General features: G+C 45.9%; 1 protein-coding gene across 4 annotated transcripts in view; it reads right to left on the bottom strand.

The window, feature by feature from the left end:
* LOC127571446 (probable cationic amino acid transporter) overlaps positions 1 to 22,896 on the bottom strand; it is an 89,968-nt gene that overhangs the window by 5,263 nt on the left and 61,809 nt on the right. For all 4 annotated transcript variants that reach the window (XM_052017809.1, XM_052017806.1, XM_052017807.1 and 1 more), the window contains 5 exons: positions 22,609 to 22,845; positions 20,727 to 20,944; positions 15,936 to 16,082; positions 5,747 to 5,955; positions 1,025 to 1,902 (listed from right to left, as the gene is read on the bottom strand). In XM_052017809.1, the coding sequence (XP_051873769.1) occupies positions 1,025 to 1,902; positions 5,747 to 5,955; positions 15,936 to 16,082; positions 20,727 to 20,944; positions 22,609 to 22,845 (1,689 nt within the window). The remainder of the gene's footprint in view (positions 1 to 1,024; positions 1,903 to 5,746; positions 5,956 to 15,935; positions 16,083 to 20,726; positions 20,945 to 22,608; positions 22,846 to 22,896) is intronic.

The raw sequence follows: 22,896 nt of genomic DNA, 5'->3' as shown, positions 1-22,896 counted from the left end.
GCATGTGATAGAACTCCTGCCAATATATTGGTTTGGAACTGCATGTCACTATTTAAATATAATGGTCACCCATTTAAGATATTTTTTCCTCTCAGAGGTGTTTGGAAGTCAAAGGGGCAGAAGCAGAGTTTTTGAATATTTTTGAGGAAGAGATAGATGCAAGGGGGAGAATGGCTGGACAGGAATGTGGAGTTCAGATCAGCCACAGTCGTATTGAATGGAGGAGGAGGCTAGAGAGACGGAGTGGCCTATGCAGCACGGTAATGCAGCAGTTAGCACAATGCCATCACAGTGCCTGTGACCCGGGTTCAATTCCCACCGCTGTCTATAAAGAGTTTGTACGTTCTCCCCATGTCTGCGTGGGTTTCCTCCAGGTGCTCCGGTTTCCTCCCACATTCCAAAGACATACAGGTTAGGAGCTGTGCGCGTGCTATGTTGGTGTCGGAAGTGTGGCAACACTTGCGGGCTGCCCCCAGCACATTCTCAGTAACACAAGATGATGCATTTCACGGTGTGTTTCGATGTACATGTGACTAATAAATAAATAAATATCTTGACTTTCTTAAATTAAAAATTCAGCCCCTTGAAGTTATTATCCAGGCCAAGAATTCCTACTCCTGCTCCTCTTTCTCTATGTTTCTGTTTCTACTTGCTGACTGCTCCCAAATGCCAAAACTTGTTCCTGACTCTCTATTGGCCTGTTTCTTGGGACAGAGGAGGCTGCTGCCTGAAAGGCAATCTCACTCTTTCTCTTAGGGTGCAATTCATCCATCTGCAAGTCCAATCTGAACTTCCACCTCTTTCTCCATTGGACTGATATCCCATTTGTTGCTCTAGGATTACCTCCTCAGAACGTCCCAAGCTCCAGATACAAGATCCTACCTGTCCTCTGTCTACCCAGACCTCTGGACATTGGCCACTGCTTAGCACCAATTGGTTAGTCATCAGGATTTTTAGTCGTAGGGGAATATAGACCATTTAACCTGACAGGTCACTCAGTCAAGGCACTTCATTCAGCACTTACCCACAAAGCACCAAACGGCAAAGCGGATCCAAGTGATACTGGAGAGCTTCAGCATGAGATACATATTTACCAACATGGCAAAGGCAGGCACAAAGGGGACACAGGGCGCCATGTACGGCAGCTTCTTGGGGTTCTCGGGCTGCTGGAGGATGACGAAAACCAGCGAGCAGATCAACAGCACCATCAGGATGACCAAGAGGATGGCCCACCAGCTCTGATCGTAAACGTACTCCTCCCCGAAGATCACGAAGGAGCAGAAGACAAACGTCAGGACGAAGAGCAGCAGCACGCAAGTGGTGACCGTGCGGCCAGTGACGGTGGTGGGACGATCCATTTTGCCTGGCAGCCCAAGGCGAATCCTCATGGTGTAGTACCGAGGTCCAATCAGCTTCTTGAGCTTTATTAAGTAGATGTTCTCCGAGGTGTCTGCCTCAATCCCCGAGCTCATGTCCACAGTGCCGTAGTTGGGATGGTTCACGCTGTAAGTGGACTTGTCCGCTTTCCCAATCAGCATCTCATTGTCCCCCAAGGACGGGAGGTTCTTGGCGCCACACGTATTCTTGTCAAGGCCCACGTAGTCTTCACCCTCGCTCACGGGGGAGGCAGCCTCCTTCTCGCACTCGGCCAGCACCCCTTCTTTCTTCTTGGTGCCTTCTTCCGACAGGAACTTGACAAAGCCATCGATGTCACTCTCGGGCTGGTAGCGGAGCAGCAGGACACACACCGACACCAGGGTATAGGCCAGGAGAGTCCCAATGGACATCATTTCAATAAGATCCCGCAGGCTGACCAACAAGGAGAGCAGTCCCGCCAGGAATCCCGAAACAATGCAGGCCACAACTGGCGTCTCTGTGTAGGCACTGACATAAGCTAAAAACCTGCACAGGGACAGCCAACATCAACACGTTTATAGAATTACATAGGACGAGGCCATTTGACCTGCTCAGTCTATCTAGCTGTTTCTGCTCTAGTAGTCTCCTCCCACATCCCTCTAATTCATACAGTCACCAGATTCTTCTATCCCTTTCACTCTTCCCAGTTTCCCCTGAAGTCTTCTGATGTTTCAAACATTTCCAGTTTAACCCTGGTGAAGGTAGGTCCGATTAAGGACAAAGGTGGGAGAATTTGCCTGGAGGCGGCAGAAGTGGGAGAAGTTCTGAATGAGTACTTCTCTTCGGTATTCACCAGGGAGAGGGGTCTTGATGATGCGGAAGGGAGTGCTGGTAGGGGTAATGTTCTTGAGGTTGTTGATATCAAGAGAGAGGATGTGTTGAAGTTGTTAAATAATATTAAGACAGATAAATCTCCGGGGCCTGACGGGATTATCCCCAGGCTGCTTCGAGAGGCTAGGGAGGAGATTGCTGAACCGCTGGTAAGGATCTTTGAGTCCTCGTTGTCTACGGGGGTGGTGCCGGAGGATTGGAGGGTTGCGAATGTGGTCCCCTTGTTCAAAAAAGGTAATAGGGATAGGCCAGAGAATTATAGACCGGTGAGTCTCACATCTGTGGTGGGTAAGCTGTTAGAAAGGATTCTAAGGGATAGGATTTATGAACACCTTGAGAATCATGGACTGATTAGGGACAGCCAGCATGGCTTTGTGAAGGGAAGATCTTGCCTCACAAGCCTGATAGAGTTCTTTGAGGAGGTGACCAGGAAGATTGATGAGGGCAGTGCGGTGGATGTGATTTACATGGATTTTAGTAAGGCAATTGATAAGGTTCCTCATGGTAGGCTTCTCAGAAGGTCAGAGGCCAAGGGATCCAAGGAAGCTTGGCTGTGTGGATTAGGAATTGGCTTGCATGTAGAAAGCAGAGGGTTGTGGTGGAGGGAGTGCCCTCAGATTGGAAGGCAGTGACTAGTGGTGTCCCGCAGGGATCGGTTCTGGGACCTCTACTTTTTGTGATATTTATAGATGACTTCGATGAGGGGGTGGAGGGCTGGGTTAGTAAGTTTGCAGACGACACTAAGATAGGCAGTGTTGTGGATAGTGTGGAGGGCTGTCGGAGCTTACAGAGGGATATTGACAAGATGCAGAGCTGGGCTGACAAGTGGCAGATGGAGTTCAATCCGGAGAAGTGTGAGGTGGTACACTCTGGAAGGACAAACTCCAGGGCAGAGTACAGGGTAAACGGCAAGGTACTTGGCAGTGTGGAGGAGCAGAGGGATCTGGGTGTTCATATTCACAGTTCATTGAAAGTTGCCTCACAGGTGGAAAGAGCAGTTAAGAAGGCCAATGGGATGTTGGCTTTCATAAGTCGCGGGATTGAGTTTAAGAGCCGCGAGGTTATGATGCAGCTTTACAAAACTCTAGTTAGGCCACACTTAGAGTACTGTGTTCAGTTCTGGTCGCCTCATTATAGGAAGGATGTGGAGGCATTGGAGAGGGTGCAGAGGAGATTTACCAGGATGCTGCCTGGATTGGAGAGTATTGAATATGAGGAGAGGCTTAAGGTGCTAGGGCTTTATTCACTGGAAAGGAGGAGGATGAGAGGAAACATGATAGAGGTATATAAAATATTGAGAGGAATAGATAGAGTAGACAGTCAGCGCCTCCTTCCCAGGGCACCAATGCTCAAGATGAGAGGTCATGGCTTTAAGGTTATGGGTGGGAGGTTCAGGGGAGATGTCAGAGGGAGGTTTTTCACCCAAAGAGTGGTTGGTGCATGGAGTGCACTGCCTGGGGTGGTGGTGGAGGCAGATACATTGAACAGGTTCAAGAGCTTGTTGGATAGGCATATGGAGGAACATGAGATAGAGGGATATGCGGGAGGAAGGGGTTAGGTAGTGTGAGGGTGGTCTGATGGACGGCACGACATGGTGGGCCGAAGGGCCTGTTTTGTGCTGTATGGTTCTATGGTTCTAACCCTTTCCATTAACGTTACAAAATTCACCAAGACATATCACAGGAGTACAATACTGAGGAACGCAACAAGGTATTAGGGTAGGTTATCCAAAATGTAATCAGGTAAGCATTATGGAGCATCCTAAAGGGAATGGAGTGTCAGGAGGGGAATTCCATAGTTTCAGGTATTGGCAGCTGAAGGCTCAGCTCCCAAAGGTGGAACAGTTAAATTTGAGGGTAATCTTGAGACCAAGGAGCCAAGGTATCCAAGGACAGTGAGACTATCGTGCAGAGCAAGTGAGGGATGAGGCCATGGAGGGATTTGAAAAAAGATGGGAATTTTGATGGGAACCATGAGCTAATGTAGGTCAGCGCTCATGGGTGATGGGTGAACAGGAGCTAGGGCACAGGCAGAAAAGTTTTATTTGAAGTCAAATTTACTTCCTGAAAATATGGGCAAAGAGTGCAGCCCAGTATACAAGGTTCAACTTTACCCCATTTACAAATGTCCGTGTTCTTTAGACAGGGTCATCACCATCAGGGGTACACAAAGGCACAGCAGCTTCTCACTGTTAGAGCATCGGATGTGTGCACCGCTGGGACTGTCTGTCCATCGCCACTCCGTTATTCTGACTGCTACTGAGAGCTGAGGCGGGGGTAGATAATTTGTTTTGGGTTTTATGATGAGGGTGGTGAAGAATGTGTTTGGCACACTTGCCTTCATTGGTCAGGATACTGAGTACAGGAGTTGGGAGGTCATATTACAGCTGTACAAGATGATGGTGAGACCACACCTGCAATACTGTGTGCAGTTCTAGTTGCCTGGGGAGACAAGGGATGCCAATAAGCTGGAAAGGGTGCAGAAAAGATTCACAAGGATGTTACCGGAACTGGAGGACTTGAGCTGTAAGGGGCAACTGGACAGGCTGGGACTTTACTCCCTGGAGTGAAGGAGGCTGAGGGGTGACCTGAGGGGTTTATAAAATCATGAGGACATAGATAAGGTAAATGGGCACCGTCTTTCTCCCAGGGTAGGGGAGTCTAAAACTAGAGGGCATAGGTTTAAGGTGAGAGGGAAAAGATTTAAAGGAGACCTGAGGGGCAACTTTTTCTACACAGAAAAGTCTACCACCACAGTGGTAGGTATATGGAATGAGCCGCCAGAGGAAGCTGTGGATATGGGTACAGTTATAAAGGGCATTTAGATGTACATGGATAGGAATGGCTTGAAGGAATATGGGCCAAATGCGGGGAAATGGGATGAGCCCAAGTAGAAAACTTGGTGAGCATGATCGAGTGGGGCTGGAGGGCCCATTTCTGAGCTGTTTAACTCTATAACTCTATGATGCCATAAATTTCTACTCCAGTGACTTTGCACTCTCGGGTGCAAGGTCTCAACAAGAAAATTCCACAGGGGCACAAAATCCCAGCAGCAAAGCAGCAAAGGAAAATTCATTCACCCCAATGACAATACCGGGGCTGTCCCAATGTGTCCCAGTGTAAATCTCACCAACCCTGCTGATCCTACAGTCTCTCAAGCAATTCTCTAAACTCACTTTCAAGAAAGATTGAGGGGTTCTGATGTGCCAGCCACCCAAAATGTGCCCAATTGGTATGGCCACCTGCCTCGCAGTGCAGCAGAGTTCCTATTGGCTAAATCACAACTCTGCCAGGCTCCTAAATCCTCCTAAACTTTAGATTCACTGGGTTTGCTTGGGACACAATCAGCTGGCGCTGGGAGACAGCTATTGTGCTGGATGGAAGGGTCACAATGGCTCACACGTCATTCCTAGCTGGGGGGAATTTCTAAACCATCTCCTCTGGGTCACCCATTCTTGGACCATAAGAAACATGCCACAGGAAGACAGAAAGACACCAACCTGAAGAGTAGACCATCATCAGCCATGGCGTAGATTACTCTGGGCATCGGGAAGAGGGAACCTAACAGACTGACGGTCAGTCCCGCCACTGATCCGATAGCCACAATGTACTTGGCCGCATGAAACCCATGAAGCACAAACATCTCCATCAGTGGCGACTCAGTGTCGATGGCATAATAAGGCACCATCAGCGTCAGGATTACACTGACCTAGTGCAGGAAGCAGAGACCCAGAAAACACAGTGTGATTAGTCAATTCAGACAACAATGAATGCGAGGTGGTTTGAACCCCACAACTTACAAAACTATTGAGGATCTCCCTTGACATCCAACATTGAGGAGATCAATATCTGGACATCAGTTTACTTTGAACTGTATTACATAGAACATAGAGCTCAGAAGCAGGGCATAAACATCGCTATCATTGTCCCATTTTGATGAGAGGACATCAACCTGAAACAGAGCTTTTATCCATCTCGGTCTGGAGATCTCTAACAGATGCTGGGTACATACACTGCAGGGAGAAGAGTTGCACATTTCCACGATCACGTCTGCTGAAATACTTCCTGACAACACGCCACAGATTACATAACATGTTGTACATCCCGTTATAGGTTGCTGGTGGTAAAGTCGACTGAGTCATTGTGGTACTAGGTTATAGTCCAAATGCTGTGTGTTCAGCAAGTGGCATTGGATATCACACACTCGGTTTTGATGCAGACTGGAGTCATACAGCCACAGAACCAGACTTTGGCCCACCATATCCATGCTGATCTTCAAGCTGTACTGTGGCCATCTATAAATTAATACTACACCATCTATAAATTTGCCGATGGCACTACTGTTGTTGGTAGAATCTCAGATGCGATGAGAAGGTGTAAATGAGTGAGATAGTTCAGCTGGTTGAGTGGTGTTCCAACAACAACCTTGCACTCAACCTCAGCAAATACCAAGGAACTGATTGTGGACTTCAGGAAGGGGAAGTCGGGAGAACACACACCAGTCTTCACTGAGGGGTCAGCGGTGGAAAGAGTGAGCAGCTTCAAGTTCCTGGGCCCAACACATTAATGCAATCACGAAGAAGGCATGCTAGCAACTCTACTTCATTAGGAGTTTGAGGAGATTTGGTCTGTCACCAAAGACTCTTACAAATTTCTGTAGATGTACAGTGGAGAGCATTCTGATTGGTTGCATCCATTTCTGGTATGGAGACTCCAATGTACAGGATCACAAGAGACTGCAGACTCAGGCAGCTCCATCTGGGGCACAACCATCCCCACCATTGAAGACATCTTCAAGAGGTAGTGGCTCAAGAAGGCAGCATCCATCACTAAGGACCCTCTCCATCTGGGACGTGCCCTCTTCTCGTTACTGTCTTCGGGGAGGAGGTACAGGAGCCTGAAGACCCAAACTCAACTATTCAGAAACAGCTTCTTTCCCTCTGACATCAGATTTCTGAACCCTCGCTATTCCTTTTTTTTGCACTACTTATTTATTTTTGTAATTTACAGTAATTTTATGTCTTGCACTGTACTACTGCCACAAAACAACACATTTCACATCATACAAATCAGTGATAATAACTCTGATTCTGATTCTGATTCAGCCAGAACTGCACACTGTACTCTAGCTGTGGCCTAGCTGCGGCCTAGCTGCTGTTCTATGAAATTGCAGCATTGCCACCTTGCTCTTATGTACACTTTCCTGGCTGATAAAGGCAAGTATCCCATCTACCTTCTTCAGCACCTTATCTGCCTGTGCTGCCACTTTCAGGGATCCTTGGACTTGTACTCCAGTCCCTCTTTTCTTCAATATTCCTTCAGGCCATACTGTTCATTGTGTATGTCCTTTCCTTACTAGTCCAGCCAAAGAGCATCACCTCACACTTCTCAGGATTAAATTCCATCTGGGACTGCTCTGTCCATTTTACCAGCTGATCAATATCATGTTGTGGCCTACAATTATCCACCTCTCTATCAACAGCACCATCAACAACACCACCAACTTTTGTGTTGTCTGCAAACCTGCTAATTCTACTTTGCACACTCATATCCACACTGATAATGTATAACAAGCAGTAAGGGACACTGCACTGTTCATTATAATACATCACTGGTCACAGGCTTCCAGTCACAAAAACAACCTCTGCCATTACCACCTGTTTCCTATTACCAAACTAATCTTAGAATCAATTTGCCAAATTGCCCTGAATCCCATGGGCTCTGACCTTTCGGACAAGTCTTCTATGTGAGTCCATGTAAACTACATCAACCACAATGTACTCATCAACACATTTTATTACTACTTTGAAAAATTCAATCAAAGTGGTTAGATAGGGTCTCCCCCTAACAGATCCCCCTAACAGATCCATGCTCCCCCTAACAGATCTCCCAACAGATCCATGCTCCCCCAACAGATCCCCCTAACTGATCCATGCCCTCTTTGAACAATCCCTATCTTTCCAAAGGCAAATTAAAACTATCCCTCAGAATTTTTTCCAATAACTTCTCTAGGAACAAGAGTGGGCCACTCAGCCCTTCAAACCTGCCCCACCACTCAATAACATCATAGCTGATCGACACTGGCCTCAACTCCTCTTCTGTGCCAGTTCCCCGTCACCCTCAATCCCTCGATCTTTTGAATATTTATCTATCTCCACCTTAAATATATCTAATGATCTGGCCTCCACCACCTCAGGGGCAGAGAATTCCAGGGATTCACCACCCTCAGAGAGAAGTAATTTCTCCATACCTTAGTTTTAAGTGACTGGTCCCTTACTTTGTAGCTATGTTACCCTGTTCATGACTCTCCCACTAGTGAAAACATCTCCCCTCTCAATCTCCTTTAGGATCTTATATATTTGAAAAAGGTCTTCCAGACTCCAACGAATACAGAACCAAGCTCTCCAGCCTCTCCAGATAGGACAACCCTCTCATCTGAGGAATGAGCCTGGTGAATCTCCTTCGGATGGCCTCTTTTTTCAGCTAAGAGACCATAACTGTGCTCAGTCTTCCAGGTGTGGCCTCACCAACACCCTATGCGACTGTAGCAAAACCTCCCTATTCTTAAACTCCAATCCCTTTGCAACAAAGGCCAACATGCTGTCTACCTGCTTGACTATTTGTTGAAGCTACCAGCTAACTTTCTGTGATTCATACACTAGAACCTCTAGATCCCTCTGAACTTCACTCACTCTCAGTCTCTCTCCATTTAGATAATAATCCACCTTTTGATTCCTCTTACAGAAGTGCATGACCTCACACTTCCCCACGTTAAACTCCATTTGCCAGGTTTTCACCCAATCTACCTATATCTCGTTGGAGAATCACAATGTCCTCATCATAACATGCCCTTCCACCTATTCTTGTGGCATTGGCAAAGCTGGAAACCTTACATTTCATTGCCTCCTCCAGGTCATTAATGTAAATATTGAACAACTGAGGGCCAAGAACCAACCCCTGGGGTACTCCACTAGTTACATCCCTCCAACCTAAAAAGGACCCATTTACTTCAACTCTCTGTTTTCTACATGACAGCCAGTTTTCAATGCATGCTTACACACTTCCTCCAATATCTTGGGCTCTTAATTCATGCAGCAGCCTCTTATGTGGCATCATGTCAAATGCCTTTTGGAAATCTAAATACACTACATCTACTGGTTCCCCTCTATCAACTCTCCCTGTCAGATCCTCAAAGAATTCAAGCAAATTTGTCAAATATGATTTACCTTTCATAAAACCATATTGACCAGGTTTGATTATATTCAGCTTTCCTCAATTACTTATTATTTCCTCTTTAATTATTGACTCTAACATCATGCCAATATTCTCTCATTTTGCACATTCTCCCAGTGACAGCATTGGTTTCCCCTGGTGCTCTGATGTCTCCCCCGCTCACCATTAGCATGCTGTCAGGTTAATTGCCCCTAATGTAGATGGGTAGCAGGAGAATCAGTGGGAGAATTGACGGCGTGTGAGAGAGAATATGTTATGGAGTTTAATTCAGATGCGTACAAGATGTTGCATTTTGGGAAGACAAATGAGGGAGGACTTTCACAGTGAACGGTCGGGCCCTTGGCAGTGTTGTAGAACAGAGGGACCAAGGAGTACAAGTAACATGGTTGCCTGAAAGTGGTGTCACAGGTAGACAGGTGGTGAAGAAAGCTGTTGGCCTTCATCGGTATAGAAGTTGGGATGTTCTGTTGTAGTTGTACAAGACACTGGTGAGGCCGCATTGGGAATTGGACAGGTACATGGATAGGAAAGGTTTAGAGGGATGTGGGCCAAACACAGGCAAATGGGACTAGCTTAAATGGGAACCTTGCTCGGCATGGACTAGTTGAGCCGAAGGGCCTGTTTCTGTGCTGTATAACTGTGACTCCATGTGGAGGAATGGGGTTGATGAGAACGCCCCAAGAGTCTGCATAAACTGGACGGGATGAGTATCCTCCTTCTACATTGTAGGGGAATATGAACTGCCACTCAATATTATTTACTCACCTTATCCTATATCCGTCAAACCCACTGGCCCACCTTTCCCCCTACCCATCACCTTCTCACCATAGTTTTAATACAAAGAGTTATTTTAGGGTTTCTAGCAGTCAGTTTAATGGTTTGCCTCTAGATCTATATTCAGATAGTTTTGTCACTGCTTGTCAGTCACACTCTGCCATCTGGCAGTGTGTTGCTGGAGAGCCTCGTGGCAATTGTCCAAAAAGAACATATTGTCGCAAGGCACAGCGTGATTGAGGAAATAAATGTAATGGAACGTTCAGCTGCAAAAGGCCGGGAGGCTCTCGACTCGACAGCAGGAACCTTACTCTCTACCATTGCTCATTCATGAGCAGACCATGAACCCCCCAGGGAGGAGGGCGACCCCAGGAAAGAGGAGACTACTTCCCACTTGAAACGAAAGCCCAAACAGGGGGAAAGAGTAAAGTGATGAGTGATATCGGCACTCCAGGAACAGCTTGAGTTCATGGGGCCATTAAACAGACCAAGCATGGAGTTTGTTTCTAGAAGGATGGAGTTGCAAGGCTGCATTAAATGTATCAGACAGGAGTCCTGTGAAGAGCTCTGGTCATCACATTCGATTCCAAAAGCACTGGATATGATCCAAAAAAGGACTGACATACATGATAGCAGAACTGAGAGATTAGAACCATATGGAGAGGCTTGGGCTTTTTCCTAAAGAAAAGACAAGGCCGAGAGGTGACCCAATAGGTTTTAAGTTGACAGAAGGTGTCAACAGGGTAAAAAAGTAGTATTGCTTGCAAGGCCAGCATTTCCTGCCCATTGACAACTGCTCTTGAGAAGGTGATGGTGGCTGCCTTCTAAAATCACTGCAGTCCTGCTGAAGGTGCTGCCGCAATGCAATTGGGTCAAAGTACTTGTCTGTTCCCATTGCAGACAGTTCTGGGGGACGGGGGACAAGGATTCTATTGGCAGGGCCACTTTGTGATTAGGAACACACACAAAATGCCAGAGGAACGCAGCAGGTCAGGCAGCATCTGTGGAGGGAAATGAACAGTCGATATTTCGGGTCGAGACCCTTCATCAGGAATCAGGTTTGTGATCAGCATGTTGTTTGGTTAGCCTATGACTGGCCAAGTGGCTTGGCTTGCACTGATCGTTGGTTATGTGAGTGCGTAAGGCGAGGTTAATGGAAGCCAGCTTGTGATTTTGGAGGTAGTGATGCTTTTAAGGAAGATTCTAGCAAAAGTAGGCAGATATAAAGGCAGCAATTCATTTTCATTATGCTTAGTAAATATAGAATATAAAATTTATACATCAACATACCCAAATCCCAATTATTTTTTAATTAGCATGTGTCATACAACTGCATTTGTAAAGGCACTCATCCAGCTTTAATTTCATGTCTCAATGATTGCTAGCTTGGCTAATACTTGGAACACAAGATTTGAATGCCTACTGAATCCTGGACTCTTTTCAAGAGAAGTTCTGGCCCTCTGTATATTCAGGAAGGATGGAGTTCCCACCGGGGATGGGGCACGGAGGGTGTCAGCAGCAGGATTAGAGTGAGGACAGAGCGAGACATGGCTGGGGCCACAGCTACGTGGTCAGCACCAGCTGGAACACTAAAAAGAGAAACTGCACCACGTGAATGCTCATTTGGAAGGGAGGTCTGAAAATGATGAGGCTGGCTTCAAATTTGGACCAAATATGGGAAGAGTACAGAACCAGCACAAGGTGGCTGGACGACGTGCTGATGCAAATCACTTTTTACTAAGAACGTAATTCACAAGGGAAGGAAACAGAGTGCGATGTGAATAGCTTGCACCTATTGGTCTGATGTTAACTATTATTAGCTCTCTCACCTACAAGGGAAAGCCACGACCAACACATTTGTGGAGTAACAGACAGCAGCAGTGGGAATTCCATAATCTGTGAGAATCCACACATGTCCCAGTCAAAGAAATTATGAACATTTTATTTCGAATCTTAAAATTCCAAAGGTGGTTAGTGGGAGCTACTTTACAATTAGATGATAACTGTATGTCTAGCAATCTGTCATTTTACTGAGATTTCAGACCATATGGCACCTCATCCAAGTGCAAATGATCTAATGAAGCAATTAGAAAGGATAAGAAAATTCAGTGGGTAAATACAGAGAAGCTGAATAGGAAATATCAAAATGGGGAGCAATGTTTCAGCTGTTGGGTGCCGAGATCAAACTGTGCCTGGAAGAACGATGTTGAGTTCTGTGCCCAAACCAGTGCATGGAGCTCGGCAGAATGATACCGAGCTAAAGTGGATAAATTGAGGATGATTACATACACTTGCTGTTATTCTTTCAGTGGTCAGAAGCTGAGTTGAGATCTGATATTGTTCTTGCAAATGATATAAGGGTTTAATGGATTTCTAGAGAGAAAGTTCTTCTGGTTGAGAGGGAATCAAGAACAAAATGGGCAAACAGGATTTGTCAAGACTGAGATTGATGGATTTAATGAAAAGCCATCACCTGAACCATTAACTCAGTTCCTCTCTCCGCACATACTGCCTACCTGTGTGAGGATTTAGTTAAGATGAGATATCTTTATTAGTAGCATGTACATCAAAACATACAGTGAAATACATCTTTTGCGTAGAGTGCTCTGGGGGCAGCCCGCAAGTGTGGCCACGCTTCTGGCGCCAACATAGCATGCCCACAACTTCCTAACCTGTATATCTTTGGAATTTGGGAGGAAACTGGAGCACCCGGAGGAAACCCACGCAGACACGGGGAGAATGTACAAACTCCTTACAGAGAGTGGTCAGAATTGAACCCAGGTCACTGGCGCTGTATTTGTTACGCTAACCGCTCCGGCAATTTAGTACCATTTCAGATTTCCAGCATCCAAACTATTTTGCTTTTAGATGGATTTTAGTTGTGTGAGTCTACCAAGGGATGAGGAAATAAATATTGTATGTTAAATTACGGTATAGATTTGCTGCAATATAACAGCAGGCTGGAGGATAATCAAAGTTCCATACAGCCTCCACCTGCATCAATTATTTTGACAAAGTTGTGGTCCTTCTGGGAGTAAAGCTAAACTACAAAGTATTTCTAACACATGGATCAACTGCTCCATTTCTCCATCTTCCCCTTAAATAATCCCTGCTCTTTACTCCCACTCCCAATGGGAATGAGTTCCACATTCTCACCACTCCCTGGAGGAGGAACTTTCTCCCAAGTTCGCAAAGAGATTTACTTGTGACTGCCTCACACTAGAACTTGTAGTCAACCTTATGTGGAAGCACCTTCTCCATACGTAGTCTGTCAAACTTCCTCAGAAACCCAAAGGTCTCAATCAGGCCATCTCTTGGTCTGCTCTTCTGGAGAAAAGAATGGATAATTTCTAAGAAACTTCACCTGACACAACACCCAGGCAGATTTAGGATTGTCAAATAATTGATGATTTGTTGTTCCCAGCAGATAAATAACCTGTGATAATGTTATTTCCTCAATTTCTCTGCTCACACTATCTCAACCAAACGTGCTGCTCTTTCTGAATTTATTTTGCACTGTTATTTCCTTTCTTTCAGAGCTTGTAACCATTTTGTATTTGAACTGCCTGGGCCCATCAGTTGGGCTAAACAAATCAAACCCTTCTTCTTCTTCTTCTTCCCCTTCCTCTTCCTCTTCCTGGAGTGGATCTCCAAGGTTTGTTCTTTTTCTTAGCCTGCGTGCTGCATGTGAGCAGATTGCCAAGTCTGATTAGGTGGTTCCTAAATCACGTGGCCTCCACGATTGGTCAATACACTGAGTGCATGCTCATCCAGTGGCCAATTGGAACGTGGATAAACCTCTTGTTACTCCATTAGATTAACCTAGACTCTTGTGGAAAGAAAGGGTTTGTTCCTCAAGTTTCAATATTTCATTAAGTAAAAAAGCATTCCAAGAAAATGGTATAAATTCCATTATGTTGTTTTGTGCCTTTCTGACTTCTCCCTGTGGTGTAGTTGGAATTAATCTTCATTTTATATGTCTCACAGTGTCAATGGGTCATTCTCACCTCTGCATCTGAAGGCTGAAGGTTCAATCACCATGCTGGAGCCTTGAATTTAAAATCTAGGCTAATACAACTGCAGGACTGAGGGAATGTTGCACTGACCGAGCTGCCTTCATAATGAGGCATTAAACTGTTTGCAGATGATGCAAAACATCGTAGGGTTCCTTTGAAGCAGGCATGTCCCTGAATCATACATTATGTAAGCATTACCATATTATTTTTGGGAGCTTACAGTGCAGAAACCTGTCATATTTCCAACATCACAACAATGCCTGAGTTCAGATGATGTAAAGGAGTTTGAGATGCATAAAACCCCATATGGTGTTTCTCGTCAATTCCTGGTAACACCTGGGAAGTCCCAGAGGACTGGTAGCCTGACCGAGGAGATATAGCAAGCTGCACCTCATCCTGCCCCAACATATCATAGACAGGATGGACTGTTATCTGAAGCAGATAGGGTAGGAGCACAGAGGCTGATTGAATGTTAACTTTCCCAGGAGCTGCTAAGTCCAACCCCGACAGAGACCCACAGACTCGATACAGACCAGTGATTGATATTTAGACCTTCCTGGTGAAATTAGTGGTTGAAGAATGGGAAGCCACCAACTTGTAGGGGAATCGCAACATAACTTCAAACCAGGACTGTATCTAAATTCATCAACCTCCAATTAGAAATGGGGTGAGAAAAGATTCTATTGGTTGTGACAACTATTTGTACTTATACAGCACATCTAACATAGTAAAGCATCCCGAGGACCTACACAGCAGTATCTTCAAGGATTGAAGCTGTCAGCAAGTGGAGAGTCCTCTAAGGGCAGCTGCATTGTGAGTGTCAGTACATTCTGGGGTTCAACACCAGTGCACTGCAGGGTGGGAGTACAGAGCATAGTGGGCATCAGATGTGGGAGCATCTGAGCTCACTATTTCAAGTCTAGCGGCATTTTGCAATGGCCCAGCTTGAGGGGCAGGATCCACGTTACTTGTCTCCTCAGCTTCCTGCAGTAGGTGGCACCTCAAGTGTGGTTCCATTTGGCTGGATGAGGCTGCTACTCTTTATTAAACAGATGTGAAGACAGATGGTTTGGATTTTTTTGACTTTGTTAATTAATATTAATGCTTTAATTAACTGAAATAAATTAATTGTAAAATTAACGAATAATTTTCTTCAATTTTTGTTTCCACCGCTGTTGTGTGTCTTGGATCATCGTGGAATCGCTGGCTCATTGAGAAGCCCTTGCCTGAAAATGGCTAGTGTGGAGGAAGGGGTGACCATGAGATGCAAAAGACAAGAGACTGAAGCTGCTGGAGTCTGGAGCGAAAAAACAAACTGCTGGAGGAACTCGGCAGGTCAGGAGGCATCTGTGGAGGGAAACGGACGGTCGATGTTCTGGTTCTTCATCTCGGTCTCAGGACCCAAAACGTTGACTGTCCATTCCCTCTGCAGATGCCGCCTGACCTGCTGAGTTCCTTCCACAGTTTGTTTCTGGCACCATGAGATGCAAGCTGAGTCCAGCATGATCAAACGCAATATCCGACACGAAGACATGTACAGTTATATCAGGTCAGGTATCTAAAGCAGAGAGTGTCTCGGAGGAGAAGGGAGAGAAGTTTACAGAAGTGGCTGCTACTTGAATGAAGGAAAGTAGATTCTCATTTAGTGATGGAAGATTTCACTCACAGACACGTATGCAGTCAGGCAGATCACAAGGGAGGCAGTGATAGCGTAAGGGATGGAAGTATTCGGATTCTTTGCTTCCTCTCCAGTTGTGGCGATGATATCAAACCCGATGAATGCGTAGAAGCATGTGGCCGCGCCCTGGAGCACCTGTATCAGCAGATTGCAAAGTAAATGTCACTGGGAGCAGAACGTCTGATACCGGTTTGAGCTCATTCTCAGATCCAATGGGAAAGCCGTTATGGTTCAGGGTTTTGTGAGTTGGAGTAGGGCTTTGGGGATTTGTGCATGAATTCTAAGCTGTCAAATCTGTGCGGTTGGAAGGAAGTATTGCATAGTTAGAGGTGCCGTCTTTTGAATGAGGCATTAAGCTGAGCAGTCTCTCAGGTGGACACAAGATCTGGGGGCATTAATTCAAAGACAAGCAGGGCAGTTCTCCCCTCCCTCCGGCAAATATTTATGTTCCAGCTAGCATCAGAAGAGCTGATCCCACAATGTGATTGTGGGATCTTGCTGTGCGCAGCCTGGCTGTCTTACAGTGCAACAACGACTATGTTTCATTACCTGTGTGATGCGCATGGATGTTCTGAGCCTGAGGAATGTGCTGTGTGATTGCAAACTCATTCTTTCAGGCATTCAGGGAAAACAGTCCCAGCCTATCTAGCCTCTCATTATAACTCAAGCCCTCCAGTCCCAGTAACATCCCCGTGGATCTTTCCTGCACCCTTTCCAGCTTAATGACATCCTTCCTATAGCTGGATGACCAGAACTATGCACAATACTACAAGTGTGGTCCCACTAATAACGTGTACAAGTTGTTGATGAGACCACATTTGGAGTATTGTGTGCTGTGTTCCATCCTAACAGTGGACCTGCTGATCTTTGTTAAACATGGCCTGACCTGACCCCAACCAATGGAGTTCTGCAATGGCTTGGATTCATTAAAGCCATCAAGAACTTATGGGTGTATTGGGCAGCCCGGGCTCGTTGGGCCTGCTGTATAAGTGAAAAAAGGTCAAAATGAAAGCTGTGAAATCTTTCTGAAATGTTCACTTGGCAAATTCGTTCCCCTCGTAAAAGGTAAACAAGCAAAGTGCCCTTGTGCAAGTTCACTGAAAGTAGCTACACAAGTGGATAAGGTGGTAAAGAAGGCACATGGCACGCTTGCCTTCATTGGTAGAGGTGTTGAGTACAAGAGTAAGGAGGTCATGCTGCAGCTGGATAAAATTTCAGTCAAACTACACATGGATCTTGCATGCATTTCTGGTCGCCCCGTTACAGGAAGGATGTGGAGACTGTGGAGAGGGCGCGGGAGAGGCTCACCAGGATGCTGCCTGGATTAGAGGGTATGAGCTATAAGGAGAGGTTGGACAAACTTGCATTGTTCTCCCTAGAGCGTTGGAGGCTAAGGGGAGACCTGATAGAGGCTTTTAAAGTTTTAAGAGGCATAGATAGAACCATAGAACCATAGAACACTACAGCACAGAAAACAGGCCATTTGGCCCTTCTAGTCTGTGCCGAAACATTATCCCGCTGGTCCCATTTACCTGCACCCAGTCCATAACCCTCCAAACCTCCCCCGTCCATGTATCTATCCAATTTATTCTTAAAACTCAAGAGTGAGCCCGCATTTACTATATCAGATGGCAGCCCGTTCCATACTCCGACCACTCTTTGAGTGAAGAAGTTCCCCCTAATGTTCCCCCTAAACCTTTCCCCTTTCACCCTAAAGCCATGTCCTCTCGTACTTATCTCTCCTAATCTAGGTGGAAAGAGCCTATTTGCATTAACTCTGTCTATACCCCTCATAACTTTGTAAACCTCTATCAAATCTCCCCTCATTCTTCTGCGCTCCAAAGAATAAAGTCCTAACCTGTTCAATCTTTCCCTGTAACTCAACTCCTGAAGACCCGGCAATATTCTAGTAAATCTCCTCTGGACTCTTTCAATCTTACTGATATCCTTCCTATAGTTAGGTGACCAGAACTGCACGCAATATTCCAAATTTGGCCTCACCAATGTCTTATACAACCTCACCATAACATCCCAACTCCTGTACTCAATACTTTGATTTATGAATGCCAGGATGCCAAAAGCCTTCTTTACAACCCTGTCTACCTGTGACATCACTTTCAGGGAATTATGTATCTGAACTCACAGATCCCTTTGTTCCTCCACACTCCTTAGTTCCCTACCATTTACTGTGTATGTCCTACCTTGATGTGTCCTTCCAAAATGCAACACCTCACACTTGTCTGCATTAAATTCCATCTGCCATTTTCTGGCCCATTTTTCCATTTGGTTCAGATCCCTCCGCAAGCTTTGAAAGCCTTCCTCACTGCCCACTATGCCTCCAATCTTAGTGTCATCAGCAAACTTGCTGAGCCAATTTACTACATTATCATCTAGATCATTGATATAGACAACAAACAACAATGGCCCCAGCACCGATCCCTGAGGCACACCACTAGTCACAGGCCTCCAGTCTGAGAAACAATCATCCACTACCGCTCTCTGTCTTCTCCCACACAGCCAATTTCGAATCCAGTTTACAACCTCTTCATGGATAGCCATTGACTGAACCTTCTGAACTAACCTCCTATGTGGGACCTTGTCAAAGGCCTTACTAAAGTCCATGTAGACAACATCCACAGCCTTTCCTTCATCTACTTTCTTGGTAACCTCCTCAAAAAACTCTACAAGATTTGTTGAACACGATCTACCACGCACAAAGCCATGCTGACTATCCTTAATCAGCCCTTGGTTGTCCAAATACTTGTATATCCGATCTCTCAGAACACCTTCCAATAATTTACCCACTACTGATGTCAGGCTCACCGGCCTGTAATTACCTGGCTTACTTTTAGATCCTTTTTTAAATAACGGAACAACATGAGCTTCCCTCCAGTCCTCCGGCACCACACCCTTGGCTAAGGACATTTTAAATATATCTCCAGGCCCCTGCAATTTCTACAGGGTAGACAGTCAGTATCTTTTCCCCAGGGTAGGGACGTCAAACACCAGAGGACATGCTTTTAAGGTTAGAGGGGGGAAGTTTAAAGGCGACGTGAGAGGTAAGTTTTTTGCACTGAGGGTGGTGGGTGCCTGGGATGGGTTACCAGGGGTAGTAGTGGAAGCACACAGCTTGGTGGAGTTGAAGAGGCTTTCAGATAGACACATGAATGTGAAGGGACTGGAGGGATATGGATGATACGCAGGAGGACGCTTGTACAAATTGGCATCAAGGTCGGCACAACATCATGGGCCAAATGGCCTGTCTGGTGCTGTACTGTTCTACGTTCTAATTTACAGTTCAGCACAGATTGTCCAATTCAAGGAAAAGGTACACTTTCTGGGGTTCTTGGGAGGCTGGTAGACCAAGACTTCAATGCACAGGTTCCTAGATTTAACAGCCATTATTCCTAATTCATGTGGGACCCACCAGAACCTAAATCCTGAGATAGTCACAACCTTCTCCCAATTCTGGGATTTTCTCTCTGTGACTTCTCCCAATACTGCAAAGTTCCTTCCACTCCTGTCAACAAGGAAACCATTTGGTCAGATGTTTATCAGGGGGAGTTTAGGACTTCTCACTCAGTGCAAGGTCCTGAGTGATGAAGAATGGCCAGGAATAAGGAAAGATGTTTTCTGGAATCTATCCAGACCAACGAGCCGCGGTAAACAAGTGCTGTATGTATTGAACACTGGCAGATTACTGTTGAGTGACTGAACAAGGCTGGTGCTGATAAACTGCCAGAAAACCACTTCAAGTGACTCAATCTCAGAAAAATCACCACACTGATAAGAACTGGTTGATGCAGTAGGACAAGCAACAATCAAATCATTTCTTATTACTCATGTTCTGGTTAGTTGGCTGAAGAAATTTGATATCCATTAGCAGATCCATTCTACATGTCAATAATAATAATCAGGCGAGGTGCCGATCTCTCACTGCCTCAGCAGCTTGGAACAACTTTCAGAAAATATCTCAGAGTGAGATTAACATCCAGCAGCCAACGCAGTGAGTGCCGGGCCAGTGGCTGCATGCCCCCTGCTGCCATTTTCCATCATTGGTGAAACAGGATATGAATGATGCTGGCAAGGCCCAACACTAATTGCCCTTGAGCAGGTGGAGGTGGGCTACCAGCTTGTAACACTGCAGACCACAGCAAAGGTACTTCTACTGAGTGCCTCAGGAGGTGATGATCCAGAGCTCAGTCCCTGCGAGGATGGTGGAAGCAAATCTAATCAGGGCTTTCAAAGGGAAGAAGAAACGCACTTGAGGGAAAGCAATTAACAGGAAAAAAGCAGAGAAATGAGAATGAATCTGTTATCCTCAGTTTCTTCCCCTCCGCCATCAGATTTTTTGATGGACCAAAGACCCATGAACACTACCTCGTTATTTATTTTGTAATTTACAGTAATTATTATGTTGTTGCACTGTACTGCTGCCGCAAAACAACACATTTCATGTCATATAAGTCAATGATAATAAACCTGATTCTGATTCTGATTCTGATCCAGCATTGTGTTCCATTATGAAGGGGAGTGTAATCCTGAACTGCTGATGGTGGGGGCTGGTGCTTGGTGCTGAGTGTGTCTTGAGTAGGGAGGAGAAGGCATCTCAGTGGCAATGTGGTGACCAGTCTTGGAGAGCGGGACAAATATCTCAGGGGTGGAGGTGGAGGGCGATAAATTAGACCGTGTCACAGAAAGGGACTGATCACGCAGTGCTCTCCCCCATCACATGTGAATGCATTCTACCGGTAAAGACGTGCTAAGGTTGTTACTCACCCCAGACCACCCAAATGGGAGAAACCTTCCTCCATCCCAGTTGGCGCTATTGACAAAGAAGAGCCCTGAGAACATGATGAAGACCCAGGCTGCCAGATTAATGATGTTCAGCACATTGTTGAAGCCCACCGAGTTCTTCACTCCCAGGGAGACGATGGCTGTCACAATGACGGCGATGAACATTGCAAGGATATCAGGATAGGACTCCTCTCCTTTCCCTGTACAAACAATCCACAGGTAACACCTCCTTCAGTCATGAATCACTTGAGAACAATGACCAGCCATTACGATTGGACTGATCTAACTGCTGTGCCTGCAGGCTTTATCTGCCAACAACAGCAAACACCAAGGTCCTCACTAAAATAAGACACTGAATTGGATGATGGCACCATGGCAGAGTTGTTTGTTCTCTTTGGAACCAGAGTTCAAATCTGCTTCTGGCTGTCAGCACTCTGCTGTTTTAAGGGTCCAATCGTTAAAGATTATTGCCAAGTTGGCTCCTAGCAGGTAAGAGTCCAATGCACAACACTTGCACAAAGATTAACATTTCATTCAAGCACATAGCAAGGAAGAAATGAAAGAGTAGGGTCACTCTTCTGCGATTGATCCCTTAGATGGGGAATTACCTGGGAGCCTGCACAACATCAAACTGAGAGCTTCACTGGGAAGAAAGGAGTTACCACGTGTCATTCCATTGCAGAGTTAAACCAAGGTCCACTCTGTGGTTACTTGGGACTACCTCAAAGGAATAATTCTCCCAACGGCCAAGCCAACATTCACTGGTATCTTTTCAACAGACTGTTTGTTAACCATCATGTTACTGATGGTGGCTCTCTCAGTATGAAAATTGGCAGCTATGTTTCTCTTGTTACAACAACAATTGCATTGTTCTTACATTATATGGTTGCCAAGAACTTTAGGGTGGTCTGGGGCCATGAAGCGTATTACACAAATACAACAAGCCAGGGTTTGGGAGAGAAATGTGAGGGATGATGGGGGGAGCAGTGGAGGGGACGTGGGGGGGATCTGTAAGATTCTGAAAGGGCTCGACGGGATTGACCCATGGAAAACACTTTTGCTGTGGAGGAGCTCAGAACTGGAAGCCATCAATAGTAGACAGTAGCTGATAAATCCAGCCAGAAACTCAGCCAAACACCTTCTTCACTCAGCAGTGAAAATGTGCTCCCATGGGAGAGGCTGAGGCAAACAGCAGAAACGCACTTCAAGGGAAGCTGGATAAACACATGAGGGAGAGAGGTAAATAACGAGATGGCAGAGGCAGAAGGTGCAGAGGGTGCGAGGCATCAACACTTGCAAAGAGGAGAGGGGCTGAATGGCCTGTTCCTGCAATGTGAGTTCCATTCACTTTTATTACATTTCCCAATAATGATGTGAGCCAGTGCTTGGACAGCAAAATGGCAGAGCTCGGGCAGCTACCGCCTCAGAGCTCCAGAGACCCGAGATTGATCCTAATCCCCAGCCCTGTGTGAAGTTTGCACCTTCTCCCTGTGGCCACATGGGTTTCCCCTGGGTGCTCAGTTTCCTCCCACGTCCCACTGATGTGCGGCTCGGGGGGTTAATTGGCCAATGTAAATTGTCTCCTGGTGTGTAGGTGAGTGATAGAACCTTGGGGGGGGGGGGGGTTGATGGGAATGTGGGGAGAATAAAAAATGGGAATAGTGTAGGATTAGTGGAAATGGGTAGTTGATGATAGGCACAGATTTGGGCTGAAGGGCCTGTTTCCGTGTTGTGTGTCTCTATGGCAACGCCTTAAGGAAAGTAATCAATTTATAATTAAAATTACAGAGAATTAATCAGGAAACACAGTCCGAGACGTAAGCACTGATGTTCCATAAATCCAACAGTGAGTGGCATGACCTACCTAGTCCATTTAACGTGCCCACGTCATCCACGATCCAGTGACTGATGGTGTGGTTGGCCAGTGAGTCAAACATGCTGCTCAGAGCACTGGCGCCAGCGGCTGTTCCAATGAGATACTCCAGAATCAAGTTCCAGCCAATGAAAAAGGCCACAAACTCCCCCACTGTCACGTAGCTATAGGTGTAGGCTGAGCCAGTGGTCTTTGGCACCCGGACACCAAATTCAGCGTAACACACACCTGCAGGGACAAACAGTAAGCGTCCGCGTAAACTTGGGACAGCCGCCTGCA

This window comes from Pristis pectinata, chromosome 6 (assembly GCF_009764475.1).
Source record: "Pristis pectinata isolate sPriPec2 chromosome 6, sPriPec2.1.pri, whole genome shotgun sequence".
In the NCBI taxonomy this organism is placed as follows: domain Eukaryota; kingdom Metazoa; phylum Chordata; class Chondrichthyes; order Rhinopristiformes; family Pristidae; genus Pristis; species Pristis pectinata.
The sequence above is the reverse complement of the archived record's forward strand: the minus strand, read 5'-3'. Positions and strand labels throughout refer to the sequence as shown.